This window comes from Malaclemys terrapin, chromosome 4 (genome assembly GCF_027887155.1).
Source record: "Malaclemys terrapin pileata isolate rMalTer1 chromosome 4, rMalTer1.hap1, whole genome shotgun sequence".
NCBI classification, from domain to species: Eukaryota; Metazoa; Chordata; order Testudines; family Emydidae; genus Malaclemys; species Malaclemys terrapin.
Window position 1 is genome coordinate 22,879,568 of NC_071508.1, and position 15,039 is coordinate 22,894,606.

At 61.0% G+C, this 15,039-nt stretch overlaps 1 protein-coding gene across 1 annotated transcript in view; it reads left to right on the forward strand.

Annotated features, from left to right (window-relative positions):
* Positions 1-2,067: 2,067 nt before the first annotated feature.
* Positions 2,068-15,039, forward strand: part of LOC128837121 (kinesin-like protein KIF21B) — a 40,245-nt gene continuing 27,273 nt past the window's right edge. Inside the window, 10 exon segments of the mRNA XM_054028011.1 lie at positions 2,068-2,195; positions 2,198-2,249; positions 2,556-2,757; positions 11,118-11,268; positions 11,271-11,306; positions 11,471-11,534; positions 12,724-12,945; positions 13,414-13,489; positions 14,194-14,293; positions 14,767-14,958. Of these exon segments, the coding sequence (XP_053883986.1) occupies positions 2,084-2,195; positions 2,198-2,249; positions 2,556-2,757; positions 11,118-11,268; positions 11,271-11,306; positions 11,471-11,534; positions 12,724-12,945; positions 13,414-13,489; positions 14,194-14,293; positions 14,767-14,958 (1,207 nt within the window). The 5' untranslated portion in view covers positions 2,068-2,083.

Here is a 15,039-nt window from a genome sequence, read left to right on the forward strand (position 1 = left end):
GGGCAGTTTGCTCTAGGGGGCAGGGAGCCGAGGGGAGTGTTGAATGGCCAGGACCAAGGAGGAGTTGGGCTCGTAAGCCAGAGGAAGGCCAGGCCAATGGTTAAGGCACTAGCAGGGTTGCCAGGTGTCCGGGTTTTGACCGGAACACCTGGTCGAAAAGGGACCCTGGTGGCTCCGGTCAGCACCATTGACCAGGCCATTAAAAGTCCGGTCAGCAGCACAGCAGGGATAAGTCAGCCGCGGCTGCTGGAAGCAGGAGCATGTCCCCACTTTGGCTCCTATGTGTAGGGGCAGCCAGGGGGCTCCGTACGCTGTTCCCGCCCCAAGTGCCAGCTCTGCAGCTCCCATTGGCCAGAAACTACAGCCAGTGGGAGCTGCGGGGGGTGTGTGCCTGCGGACAGGGCAGCACGCAGAGCCACCTGGCCGCACCTCCACGTAGGAGCCGGAGGAAGGACAAGCCACTGCTTCCGGGAGCTGCTTGAGGTAACCGCCGCCCAGAACCTGCACCCCTGACCCCCTCCCACGCCCCAACCCCCTGCCCCAGCCCTTATTCCCCCTCACGCTTTTGGCTCGGAGCACCCTCCTGCACCCCAAACCCCTCATCCCCAGCCCCACCCCAGAGTCTGCACCTCCACCCCCAAACCCCCTGCCCCAGCCCAGAGCCCCCTCGCGCACTCTGAACCCCTCATTTCTGGCCCCCCTCCAGAACACACACCCCCAGCCCAGAGCCCGTACCCCCTCCCACCCCCCAGCCCCCTGCCTCAGCCCGGAACCCCCTCCCATACTTCGTACCCCTCGTCTCCATCCCCCAGCCCGGAGCCCCTCCTACACCTCAAACCCCTCATTTTTGGCCCCACCCCAGAACCTGCATCCCCAGCCGGAGCCCTGACCCCCTCACGCATCCCAACCCCCTGCCCCAGCCTGGTGGAAATGAGGGAGTGAGTGAGAGTGGGGAGAGCGAGTGACAGAGGGAGTGAGCAGGGAGCGGGGCCTGGGAGGCAGGCAGGGCTGTTCAGTTTTGTGTGAGTAGAAAGTTGGCAACCCTAAGCCTGGGACTGTCTTGTGTTTTATGGAACGACCTGGGAAAGCTCTTTCAGGCCTTCTTCACTCATCATCAAAAGCAGGAGCAGAAGATGGCAGCCCCCAGGCATGGGTGGTGGGTATAAGAGGCCAGAGGGGGCTAAGCCTCCCCAAACAGACGGCCTGCCGCCTTTGGAGCGCACCGCTGCCAAAAGGGTGGGCACCCTGGCTGTGGTCCTGCCCGCACTCCACTTGAGTTCCCGCTCCCACTCGTCCTCTTCCTGTCCCCAGTCTGCTTGCAGGGGAGCCTTGCAGGAGGGGGTGAAGAGACACACGCATGCACGAGGGGTGAGCGGCCGGAAGCCGGCGGACAGGCAGGGGAACCCCAGGGGAGGGGCTGAAGAGGCGCAGGCGGGGATGAGTGGGGCAGGAGCTGGAGCAGGGGCGGGGCCATAATCTGGGCACACGCAGCCTCCCCAAATGGAGGAGTCACGTGCCGCCCATATCCCCAGGTGTTATGTCACCTTTGCAGGTCCCCTTTCAGACACGCTAGTGGGTGAAGTACGTGTCTGGGTGTATAGGGGGCTCCCCTGGGGCATGAGTCTCCCTGGCTGTGGAAGGGCAGAGCTCATCCCAGACGGCAGGATTTGCCAGGCATGTGGTGGGATTTGCCAAGCTGCTCCAGCCTGTAGATCCAGGCTGCCACCTGATCCCAGGTACTCTGGGGAGAGGCACCAAGGGTGGATCTTGGTGAGGCTGCTGGGCAGGTTGTAGACGGGTTGTAGCCCTGGCATCCACATGTGATCATTCCTCAGCACGCCCTGATTGCATGACTGCCGATTCCTGTTATTGTCAGAACTCGCATACTCGGCCATGGTGCTTGTCGTGACCAGCACTGGCCTCTGGCTTCCTGCTGCTGTGAGTTCCCCAGGTTGATTTGGTGAGACAGTAACGTGCTCTGAGCAGCATGGAGTCTTCAGCAGGCGGGCACGTGTGTGTCATGGGCAAGGGGACCGGAGAGTTTCTGAGCCCAGTCCCCCACTCGCTCACCCCTCGTCTGTAAATGCGCTGCTGCCTCCCATTCCAGAGGCAACTTCTGTACATGGACAGCGGCCCCAAGCAGCAAGAGCTGTACCCGCGCGAGTGGGTGCACAACGACTTCCACTTCGACAACGTCCTTCAGCCATGATGCCGCTCTTCACTGTCTCCACCTTCGAGGGCTGGCCCCAGTGAGTCCGTCGAGGGGAGCACGCAGCATGGGGGCCGGGCACTGGGTCAGGCTGCACGGGGGGAGATCCCAGCACCCCACTGGCACTGCTGCCTGGCTGGGGAATGCCATGTGAGGGGACTTCTCCCGAAGATGGGGAGAGGGGTCAGACCCCCCCGCCCCCGATCAGGGGCACAGAGGTGCCAGTGCATTCAAAGGGGAAGCAGCTGTCTGGGATGTCCTGACCTCTCTGCCTTAGCTCAGCTGGACTGAGCCGCCCCCCCATGCAGCCTGGTAAACTGCATGCTCTCTACTCGCTACCCCCCAGGCTGCTGTACAAGGCCATTGACACCCACACCGAGGACATGGGCCCCATCTACAACTACCGGGTGGAGATCGCCATCTTCTTCATCATCTACATCATCCTCATCGCCTTCTTCATGATGAACCTCTTCGTCGGCTTTGTCCTCGTCACCTTCCAGGAGCAGGGCGAGAGCGAATACAAGAACTGCGAGCTGGACAAGAACCAGGTACTCCCCGTGGAATCCCCCCCATGGAACCTCCCCCACTCTGCCGAGACCTCCCTCCGACCCCCCAGTCTCCTCCCACCCCAGCCCCCATGACCTGGGTTCCAGGGATGCCCAGGCTCTGGGTGCGAGGAGCCAGTTGTACCAGAGCTAGGTGCCAGGGTCTGCACGTGGCTAAGCATGCGGAATGAGTGCCAGCTGGACGAGAGCCGGGGTGCCCTAGCTGGGTGTGAACTAGGCAAGACCAAGGTGCAGGGGACCCCAGGCAGGAGAGGCTGGGAGCCCAGGCACGAGGGTGTGTCCAAGCTGCAGAGTTGAAAGATGAGACCCCTGTTCTTCTGTGCCTCTCTCTGTCTGCTCTCTGACACCTTCACCGACACATCCAGGCTTGGCCACCACACTGGGAGCCCAGGATGGTTCCAATAAGCCAGGCTGCACAGACCTCTAACTTAGGGTTACCACATTTCCACAATCAAAAAAGAGGACACGGGAGGGGGGGGTAAGTCCCGCTCTAGACCCGCCCTGCCCCCATCCACTCCAACCCACTTCCCACCCCCTGACTACTCCCCTCAGTACCCCCAACCCCCCCCACTCCTTGTCCCCTGACTGCCTCCTCCTGAGAACCCCCCACCCTAACTGCCCCCATAGGACCCTAGCTGTCCCCTGACTGCCCCGACCGTTATCCACATCCCCACCCCATAGTCACACCCCTGCCCCCAGACAGACCCCTGGGACTCCCATGCCCTATCCAACTGCTCCCCGCCCCCTGACAGGACCCCCAGAACCCCGACCCATCCAACCCCCTCTGCTCCCTGCCTGCCTCGACCCCTCTCCACACCCCTGCCCCCTGACAGCCCCCCCAGAACCCCTGACCCGTTGTTGCGGATTGTGGGGGAGTTAGGGCCCTGCACCCCTCTTCCCGAGATTCACTGCGACTCTCAACCAGCCAGTAAAGCAGAAGGTTTATTTAAGGACAGGAACACAGTCTCAAGCAGAGCGTGTAGGTACGACCAGACCCCCTCAATTAGGTCCCTCTGGGAGGTTCAGGGAGCTTAGACCCCAGCTTGGGGTTCCCTGCGTTGCACCACCCAGCCCCAACCGAAACTAAACTCCCAGCCCCTCCCGCTGCTCCTCTCCTTTGTTCAGTCTCCCGGGCAGAAGGTGTTAATTCTCCCCACCCCCGTTCCTGGCTCAGGTTACAGCTCAGGTAGCTTCCTTCAAGGGAAGTCCCACATCCCCACTGCAACCCCCCTGCAACATTCCCAGGTCAAATCTGCCCTGCTCCCTGCTCCATCACATCTCTCCCCCCTTCGAGACTGAACTGAGCGGGGTCACTCTGACCAGTGACCTGGGGAAGTTCAGGGCTCCCTCTCCGGGACAATGCGTCCGCTATCAGGTTGTCACGTCCCTTCACATGGACCACGTCCATGTCATAATCCTGCAGGAGCAGGCTCCATCTCAGGAGCTTGGCGTTGGCTCCTTTCATCTGGTGCAGCCAGGTCAGGGGAGAGTGGTCGGTGTGCACGGTGAAGTGACGCCCAAAGAGATATGGCTCTAGTTTCTTGAGGGCCCACACCATGGCCAGGCATTCCTTCTCGATGGCCGCGTAGTTCTGCTCCCGGGGTAGCAACTTCTTGCTCAGGTACACGATGGGGTGTCTCTCCCCCTTTTCATCCTCCTGCATTAACACCGCCCCCAGTCCTGTGTCTGAGGCGTCGGTGAACACCATAAAGGGCTTGTCAAAGTCTGGGTTTGCCAGAACTGGGCCACTGACCAGAGCCTCCTTCAGCGCCCGGAGAGCCTCCTGGCACTCCTCGGTCCAGACCACTTTATCTGGCTTCCCCTTCTTGCACAGCTCAGTGATGGGGGCGGCTATGGCACTAAAGTGGGGCACGAACCTCCGATAGTACCCTGCCATCCCAATAAAGGCTTGGACCTGCTTTTTGGTTTGAGGAGCGGGCCAGTCTCTGATCACCTCCATTTTGGCTGGTTCCGGCTTTAGGCAGCCGCTTCCCACCCGGTGGCCTAGGTAGGATACCTCAGCCATCCCCACCTTGCACTTCTCCGGTTTTACGGTCAGCCCAGCCTTCTGGAGTCGGTCCAGCACTTGTCTAACCTGGGATATGTGGTCCTCCCAGGTCTGGCTAAAGACACAGATGTCATCGATATACGCCACGGCAAAACTCTCCATCCCCCTCAGTAGCTGATCCACCAGGCGCTGGAAGGTGGCCGGCGCTCCCTTGAGGCCGAAGGGCAGGGTCAGGAACTCATAGAGCCCCAGAGGGGTGACAAAGGCCGATTTCAGCCTGGCATCTGCATCCAGCGGCACTTGCCAATAGCCCTTTGTAAGATCCATGGTGGTAAGGTACCGAGCACCTCCCAGCTTGTCTAGGAGCTCGTCCGGCCTGGGCATGGGGTAGGCATCGGCTACAGTGATGGCATTGAGCTTCCGATAGTCCACACAGAACTGGATCGACCCGTCCTTTTTGGGGACCAGCACCACCAGCGAGGCCCAAGGGCTGGAAGACGGCTGGATCACCCCCAAAGCCAGCATGTCATTGACCTCTCTTTCCAGGTCCTGAGCAGTTTTCCCTGTGGCTCGGAAGGGGGAGCATTTTATAGGCGGGTGCGATCCTGTCTGCACCCGGTGGACAGTCAGATTAGTGCGTCCAGGCTGGTTGGAAAACAGCTGTTGGTACAGATGCAGCACCCCTCCGATCTCAGCTCGCTGGGCAGGGGTTAGCCGATCAGAGAGGGGAATTGCTTCCAGGGGGAAGCCAACTCTTGTCCCAGGGAATAGATCTACTAAAGGGTCATCTCCCTGCCCCTCCCACTGTCCACACACGGCCAACACCATATTCCCCCTGTCATAATATGGCTTCATCATATTCACATGGTACACCCGGTGGTGGTGTGCCCGGTTCGACAGCTCCACCACATAGTTTACCTCGTTTAGTTGCTTGACAACCTTGAAGGGCCCTTCCCAGGCGGCCTGGAGTTTGTTTTTCCTCACGGGGATGAGGACCATCACCTGATCCCCAGTGGCGAAGGCGCGGGCCCGTGCTGTGCGGTCATACCAGACCTTCTGCTTCCTCTGGGCTCTGGCCAGATTCTCCCTGGCCAGGCCCATGAGCTCGGCAAGTCGTTCCCGGAAGGTCAGGACATACTCCACCACCGACTCTCCGTCAGGAGTGGCCTTCCCCTCCCATTCGTCTCTCATCAGGTCCAGGGGCCCCCTTACCCGCCTTCCATATAGCAGCTCGAAAGGCGAAAACCCGGTAGACTCCTGGGGTACCTCCCTGTACGCAAACAGCAGGTGAGGTAAGTACTTGTCCCAGTCCTGCGGGTGCTGATTCATAAATGTTTTCAGCATCATTTTTAGCGTCCCATTGAACCTCTCCACCAGCCCGTTGGATTGGGGGTGATATGCTGAGGCCCAGTTGTGCCGGACCCCACATCTCTCCCACAAGCACCGGAGTAGGGCCGACATGAAGTTGGACCCTTGGTCCGTCAAGACTTCCTTGGGGAACCCCACTCGGCTGAAAATGGTCAGCAGCGCATCCGCCACAGTGTCTGCTTCAATGGACGATAAGGGCACTGCCTCGGGGTAGCGGGTGGCGAAATCTACCACCACCAGGATGTATTTCTTCCCAGACCGGGTCATCTTGCTGAGAGGTCCCACTATGTCCATGGCCACCTTCTGGAAAGGCTCCTCTATGATGGGCAAAGGTCTCAATGCTGCCTTCCCCTTGTCCCGGGCCTTCCCCACCCTCTGGCAGGGATCACAGGATCGGCAGTACTGCCGGACGTTGGTGAAGACCCCAGGCCAGTAAAAGTTCTGTAGCAGCCTCTGCCTGGTGCGCCGGATCCCCTGGTGCCCTGCGAGAGGGATGTCATGGGCCAGGTACAGTAGCTTGTGGCGAAACTTCTGGGGAACCACCAGCTGCCTCCTGATCCCCCACGACTCCACTTCCCCAGGGGGAGCCCACTCTCGGTACAGGAACCCCTTCTCCCACAGGAACCTCTCCTTGCATCCTCTCCTCATGGTCTGTACCACACTGAGGTCAGCCAGGCCCCTTAGCTTCCGCAGGGAGGGGTCCTTCTGCAACTCGGCCTGGAACTCGGCGGCTGGGGAAGGGATGGGGACCTGCTCCCTCTCGTCGGCTGGGTCGGAAGCCCCAGCCACCCCGCGGCCTGTCCTTGGGTGTTCCCTCCCCACCCGGGAAGGGTTCGGTGCCTCCGGTGGGACATCCTTCCCAAGGTCAGGGCGTAGTGCCCCTCGCCGGCTCTGGCTACGGGTCACGACTAAGGCGGTCTGGGGGCTGCTTGGCCAGTCCTCTAGGTCCCCCCCCATCAACACCTCAGTGGGCAAACGGTGGTGCACTCCCACGTCCTTGGGGCCCTCCTTGGCCCCCCATTTCAGGTGTACCCTCGCTACGGGAACCTTGAATGGGGTCCCGCCCACCCCGGTCAGGGTCAGGAAGGTGTTGGGCACCACCCGATCTGGGGCCACCACCTCGGGCCGGGCCAGTGTCACCTCTGCGCCCGTGTCCCAGTATCCATAAACTTTCTTCCCATCCACCTCCAGGGGAACAAGGCACTCGCTCCGCAGGGACAGCCCCGCGCCAACCCTGTAAACGGAGAACTTTGAATCCGGAGCATCTGGCCCCCTAGAGAAGCTGGCCGGGGGCCCTTCTCTCTCTTGAGCAGTTGATAAGCTGCCAGCCCCTCTTGCGTGGGAAGCCTGCCCCTCGTCCGTCTGGGCCTCTACCAAGTTAACCCGGTGCGGGTTCGGTCTGCTCAGTCTGTCCTTGAGCTTGGGGCACTGGGCCCGAACGTGGCCTCTTCGGCCGCAGTAATAGCAGCTCAGGTCCCGTGGGTCCCCTCGAGCCGGTCGGTTGTCCCTGATGCTGGGCCTTCCCCGTGGGAGGGGATTCCCCATATTCCCCCTTTGGGAGGTCCCAGGGTGACTCTCTCTCTGCATCGCGGCGGGCCTGTTCCTTTGGGGCTCCTCCCTGCCACCCCCTGACCGGCTCTTTACGAACTCATCAGCCAGCTGCCCGGCGTGTCGCGGGTTCTCTGGCTTTCTGTCCACCAACCACAGCCTCAGGTCGGATGGGCACCGCTCATACAGTTGCTCCAGTACCAGCAGTTTAATCAGGTCCTCCTTCGTCTGGGCCCCACCAGCCCACTTGCTGGCGTATCTTTCCATGCGGACGGCTAGTTGCAGATATGAGATCTCAGGGGTTTTATCTTGACTCCGGAACCTTTCCCGGTACATCTCAGGAGTCAGCCCAAACTCACGTAGCAGGGCCCTTTTGAATAGTTCGTAGTCCCCTTTCTCTGCCTCTCCCAGTTGGCGGTACAATGCCACGGCTTTGGGGTCCAGTAAGGGGGTAAGGACCCGGAGTCTGTCCGCGGGATCAACCCGGTGCAGCTCGCAGGCCGTCTCAAAGGCCTCCAGGAAGTCATCCATGTCCTCCCCCTCCTTGTATGGGGCCATGATGCACTTATCAAAGCTCCGTGCAGTCCTGGGTCCCCCCTCACTCACCGCAGCCGGGGGTTCGCTGCCCTTCAATCTCGCCAGTTCCAGGTCATGCTGACGCTGTCTCTCATTCTCCTGTCTCTGTCTCTCTTCATGCTGTCTCTGTCTCTCATTCTCCTCCCGTTCATGCTGTCTCTGTCTCTCTTTCTCCTCCCGTTCACGCTGATGCTGTCTCTCTTTCTCCTCCCGTTCATGCTGTCTCTGTCGTTCACGATCCTCCAGCTCTCTCAGTTTTAGCTCTTTCTCCCATTCCAGCCAATTCCGCTCCACGGATGCCGAACGTCGCCGGGAGGATCCTCTGCTGGCCGGCGGGCTTCGCCGGGGGGATCCCCTGCTGGCCGGGGGGGTCACGGCGCCTTCGGTATTTGCTGGGCTCCTCCCCACCCTTCCCCTAGGCATAGGAAGGAGGGGTCTCGGGAAGCCCTCAGCAGCCGGCTGACCACTCCCAGCTGGGACAGACACTGGTGCCTGCGCTGCATTTGCCAGGCTGCTTCCCTGAGACACAGGGATCAGTTCATTCGCGCGATCTTCCGCCTCCAGCTGGGCAATGAGCTGTTCTTTGGTGAGCCTCCCAATGCGCAGCCGCCTCTGCTTGCACAGCTCCACCAGGTCGCTCTTAAGCCGCTTGGCATACATCTTCCTGCTGGCCACTCACCGCCCTGTGTGCTCACAGCTCCCCACAGTTCCCAGGGGGACCCCTAGTGTGCCAGCCCTTCTCGAGGTCACCGCCTCTCTGCCAGGGTCGAGCTGCAGACTCCTCCGCCCCTGGGACCACTCGCTGCGATCCCCCCGGGGGACCCTGTTACTGCAAAAGTCCTTCTCGCTGGTCACACACTCCCAGGGGTAATAACCGTCTCTCTCCCACTCTTCAGCAGGCCTGGTCCCCGTCAACCCCCCTTCGTTTTACTGCTCCCCAGTCACTTACTGCAGGAAGCGCCGTCCACGGGGTGCAGTAGATCCGGCCGCTGCCACCAGTTGTTGTGGATTGTGGGGGAGTTAGGGCCCTGCACCCCTCTTCCCGAGATTCACTGCGACTCTCAACCAGCCAGTAAAGCAGAAGGTTTATTTAAGGACAGGAACACAGTCTCAAGCAGAGCGTGTAGGTACGACCAGACCCCCTCAATTAGGTCCCTCTGGGAGGTTCAGGGAGCTTAGATCCCAGCTTGGGGTTCCCTGCGTTGCACCACCCAGCCCCAACCGAAACTAAACTCCCAGCCCCTCCCGCTGCTCCTCTCCTTTGTTCAGTCTCCCGGGCAGAAGGTGTTAATTCTCCCCACCCCCGTTCCTGGCTCAGGTTACAGCTCAGGTAGCTTCCTTCAAGGGAAGTCCCACATCCCCACTGCAACCCCCCTGCAACATTCCCAGGTCAAATCTGCCCTGCTCCCTGCTCCGTCACACCCATCCAACCCCCGCTCCCCGCTCCCCGCTCCCTGTCCCCTGACTGCCCCCCTTCTCCAACTCCCCGGCCCCCTTACCGTGCCGCTCGGCTTAGAGCAGATGTCTGGCTCCGCCCCGCCCAAGCGGCGTGCTGAGGCTGTGGAGGAGGGGGGAAGCAGGGGAGGGGCTCTGGCCACTGCTCTGGGCTCCACCCCAGAGATGGTTGTGTTTCAGTGGTGCTGTAGTTTGTGGGTAGGATGCAAGGGACTATGGCGAGGTAGGCTGTTAAAGGGCTGTATGTCATGTCTGAACAGGGAGAAGGCTTCAGGGTATCTTTCGGAGCTGGGAAGGCACCTCCTGCTTTATATCCCTGTCCTGTGCGGCATATCCGACATCCTGCTTCATGCTGAGCTTGGCTGGACTGGTTTCCCAGGAGCACCAGCCCTTAGGCAGCCAGAGGTTGCTAGTGAGCTGAGTCATGTATCTCCCCAGCCGGAGAGGAAGGATGGCCCAGTGGTCATGGCACTGGCCTGGGACTTGGGAGCCCTGTGGTCAAGTCCTTGCTCTGCCACAGACTCCCCGTGTGACCTTGGGCAACTCCCTTAGCCTCAGGGCCTCAATCCCCAGCTGCCCAGCCGGGGTCAGAGCACTGCCCTGCCCCCTGGAGGTGCATGAGGGTAAATGCATTAAACTGGGAGGTGCTCAGCTACTGCCATCATGGGGCTCAGATCAGTACCTTACCTGAGTAAAAGGCACTTACAGCATGTCAGGTGCTCCCTGTTTCTGCTGTCCCCTGAGCACGGCCTTCCCACGGGCACGCCTGCCATTTTTTGAGTCTCTGCCTTTTCCCTGCTCCTCTTGCTGTGACCCATCTTTAAGGTTACCATATTTCCCAAAGGGAAAACAGAACACCCCGTGGGACTGGCCTGAGCCCCTCCTCCTCCCCCCCCCCCACGGGGTTGCCTCGAACCACTCGCCTGAGTCCCTTCCCCCATGTGGGGCTGGACTGAGCCGCTCACGCGAGCCCCCCTCCCTGTGCAGAGGGTAGGCAGGGCTGGGGCGAGCAGCAAAGCACATACGGGATAGGCCGACTATTTCCCAAAGGCTGGGGCCAGCGTCGCTGCTCACCTGAGCCCTGCCTGCCCCCCGTTGGATCCCGGCCTCCCCCCCACATTCCTCTGCACCCCACTTTCTTGACAAAACTGGGTGTTTGTCCCGTTTGCCTTTGGAGACAAATGCCCACTTTTGCAAAAAAAAAAGTCGGGACGCCTGGGACATGGCTTAAAAAAGGGACTTGTCCCAGCCGAAACGGGACGTAGGGTTACCCTACCCATCTTCCTCAGTGCGGCGCCATTGAGCACGTGGCCGGCTGGGTTTGGCCAGGGCTGACCGACGCTGTGGCTTTGCCCTCTCTGCATCTCCCTTTCTCCTCTCCCCGCAGGGCAAGCGTGTGATCGGGGAGGACGGCGCCGAGGGCTACAGTGACTTGTTCCAGGAGAACGCCATGCTCCAGAAGGAGAACGCCACCTTGCTCATGAGGGTGAAGGCCATGCAGGAGGCCATTGATGCCATCAGCAGCCGGGTCACCCACCTGAGAGCCAGGAGGCCAATTTGATACTGGCCAAGGCAGGTGAGGATGGGCACCTCCAGAGAACATGTATGCGAGGTGGGGCATGCGGATCGGTCCCACGAAAATTACAGCCACCCCAGAGCTCAGGTCCAAGGGCAGCTGAGTGGCAGCCCAGCTGCTAGGTGTTTCTGATCTTGTCTGTGATCCTAATTCTGTCCCTCCAGGTGACGGCAACGAGGCCATCGGCTCCCTGATCCAGAACTACATCTGGGAGATCGAGCAGCTCAGGTGGGCGTGGGTCACGTTCTCTCCTTCCGCCCGTCTGGGGGGGCCACATATCGCGTGCAGCTTGAGAGGACCTGCAAAGAGGCAGTGCGGGCTAGCGGGGGGGCTGCTGACCTGGGGCTCTGGAGGCCCAGATTCCCTCTCTGGCTCTGCCGCTCCCGGCTGGGTGACTGGTGCCGCGGGCACTGGGTTCAAATAGTAGGCTGGCATCGCAGCTCTGCCAATGACCTCAGGCAAGTCACTTCCCCTCTCTCTTGCCTTTGGTCTGATGCGACCATTTAGATTGTCGGTGCTTTGGGGCAGCGCCCGTCTCACGGGTGTGTGCAGCACCTGGCACAACAGGGCCTTGAGCCCGTCTCTCTCGGTGCTGCTGAAATATAAATAAAAGCCCCACATTCGAGATGGAAATGTCTCCATCCTGTAGGGCGTCCTGTCCGACCCTTGTGCTCCCAAGCTTTCTCTGGAGCCTTGGCTGATCCAGACTTAAATGCCTCCCAGGGGTACATTGAAATGCAGTCTGATAGCTAGTGCTGCTCATATGTGGATTTCGTGCTGGAGAAACTGACAACCCTGGAGACAGGAATCCCCTCGCTCGTTCTGGGCCAGATTCTCAGCTGGTGTAAAATCAGCGTTGTCACACTGGGGTCCCTGGAGCAATGCCGATTTACGCCCCTCCCGCTGAGGATCCAGACCCCGTCTGTAATGCTAGAAAACAGAGGCAGCCGCTGCTGAAGATTAACCCTTAGGCTGCCATGTCAGCGTATCACCGTGGCTGTTGAGAACTGGCTGTCGGCCATAGGGTTGCTTCTCTCCCGTTAGCGTTCAGACCTGGTGGGAAGCCCTGGGGCCTTTGTGACGTGGCCTGGGCTGCATTGCCATCTAAGTGAAGGCACTAAATCCATGAAGTGGCATCTGCTGTGACTCTTTGCTCCCACAAGAGGCATGCAGATGGTTAGTGGTGGCCATGCCAGCTTTCCTTCCCTGCGATGTCCTTCTGCAGCACCCCTCCCCGGGAGCAGAGCCCTGAGCCCCTTTGTCCGAGCTGAGCGAGGGCAGTTTAGGTTCCAGACACACACTCTCCCGGTCACCCCTCCTTAGAGGTTGGGGGGATGGGGTGTCTTTTCCCCTGGGGTTTTTGGACATCTGCCCAGGGCAGCAGATCTCCGTAACCAAAAGCCCCTCCGATCCCCAGGACAAAGCTCTTGGAGAGCGAAGCCATGAACGAGTCGCTCCGCCGGAGTCTGTCGCGGGTCTCCTCCAGGCCCCCGTACTCCCTGGGCTCGTCTCCAGGCCCAGGCCTGGGGGCACTCAGCAGCCCCGTGGTCTCCATGGAGGCAGAGGCCACCGAAGTCCTCCAGCGGGCCAAGCAGGACCTGGAGCAGCTGAAGGAGGAGACCAAGCAGCGGAGGAAGAGGTGATGGCCAACTCCTTGCTGGGAACAGAGTGGGGGGGAGGGAGGGGGCTGTTCTGGGTGCTCCCATCCCTGGCTCTTCATTATTATGGCAGGACCATAGTTATTGGGATGCCCACTTCTCCCTTGGCTTCCAGCCCTGGCACCCTCCAGCCCCCATCAGCCCTGCTGGTCCAGACATTGTCCTGCCCCATCCCTGGGAAGCCAAAGCCATACAGCAGAGAATCAGGACTCCTGGGTTCTTTTCTCAGCTCTGCCTCTGACGTGCCACATGACCTTGGGTGAGTCCCTTCCCCTCCTTGTGCCTCAGTCTCCCCATCTGGTAACACTGCCTGGCCCGTCTCTCTGGAGGGCAGTGAAGCTGGGTTCCTGAAGGGCTCTGAGATGGAGGGTGTTGGGGATGTATGGTCTAAGGGGACCGTGTGCCAGGGCTCCCCTGTCACCGGGGTTCATCCCGTCTCTTCCTGGCAGCCCGGAGAAGGAGGCCTTTAAGAAGAGGCCAAAGCTGCAGCAGGAGAACGGGGAGGAGACGGACGAGAATGAGGAGGTGCGAGAGGCTTCCCCCGTGGAGTGGGTGGTGGGAGCCCGATTGCTAGCCAGAATGCCAGTGGCCTTCTCTGTTCCTCGCCCATGGTTGGGGCAGCTGTGTCCTGCCGCACCCAGGGAGGTGGGGCAAAGCCCAGCCTGTCTGTGGGAGTCGCAGGGGATCCGGGGGGCAGGGGCAGGGTCCATGACCACCCCCCCGTAGGGCAGCCAGTCTGCTGCTGTTTGGCCCTGCCTAGGTGTGGAGAGTGGGGGCAGGGCATGGCCGAGGATGGCGGGTAAGACAGTCCCCTCTGCCCCCTGGCAGTGCCCTGTGCCATCTGACACCCTGGCAACAGGTGGGGCAGGACAACTAGCCACAGGCCTTTCCATGCAGCTGGGCTTTGTCCCGTGAACCGTGTCCCCTCTGCCCCAGCCGTCCCGGAGGTTCTCATCAGGTCCTTCATTTTCAGCTGCCATCTCAGCGGGGAGGGTCGGGGGAGCTCCCCAGACATGGCCCACTCCCTTTGCACACAGGGATCAGCCCTGCCCCTGGCCCCGGGTCAAACGTCCTCTCTCCTGCCTCTGCCTGGCACTGGTTTCCGAGGCAATCGCTTTAATTCACCCACATCTGGGGGTGGCGGATGGGGAGAGGCCTGAGCCCCTGCGACGATAAGAGAGGGGCCGAAGGCTCCTGATCTCTGCCCTAACCCTGCGCTTGTTTCCCAGGAGGAGGAGGAGCGGGAGGAGAGTGGCTGTGAGGATGAGGACGAGGATTCGGGCAGCGAGGAGAGCCTGGTGGACTCGGACTCCGATGCGGAGGAGAAGGGTAACTCGGAGGGCACGGCGCCCAGTTCTGTGCTTAGGCTGGGGCCGGGGATATCTGCAGTGACTCAGGGCTGTGCCCCTTTTGGGGAGGCGGTAGGCGGCTGCAGTGGGCCTGTAGGGTGAGCTGGGCAGGTCTTGGCTGGAGGCGCACGAGGTGCCAGTCAGGGTGCTAAGGTGCCCCGGCTTAGCTGGTGCTCAGTGGCACAGGCCTGGCTGCCAAGCTCTGTCCCTTCCTCCTCAGCCCCCCGCATTCGCCTTCGGGTACCCAGGCAAGGCTAAGACCGCAGGAGCGAGATGCCATCCCCTCTGAGTCCTGCCTCATCTGCCTCCTTTCCTCTGCAATGCCAGAGTCCATAGGGGACCCGTGAGCCAGGCACTGCCCCTCCCCTCTCCAGGCCAGCCCAGGGCTGCCAGGCTCTCTCCTCCTGACCTCCCCGGGGCTGCCTGGCTGACTGACTCTCCCCCCACCTCTAGTGGTGAATTTCCAGGCTGATCTGGCCGACCTGACCTGCGAGATCGAGATCGAGCAGAAGCTGATTGAGGAGCTGGAGAACAGCCAGCGGCGCCTGCAGACCCTCAAGCACCAGTCCGAGGAGAAGCTAATCCTGCTGCAGAACAAGATCCGCGACACCCAGCTGGAGAGGGACCGGGTGCTGCAGAACCTCAGTACGGGCAGTGCCCCCTCCACCCCCCGGCTCATCCCACCGCACGGGTCCTCTGAGCCAGCGCTGGCAGGAGAAACCCTGG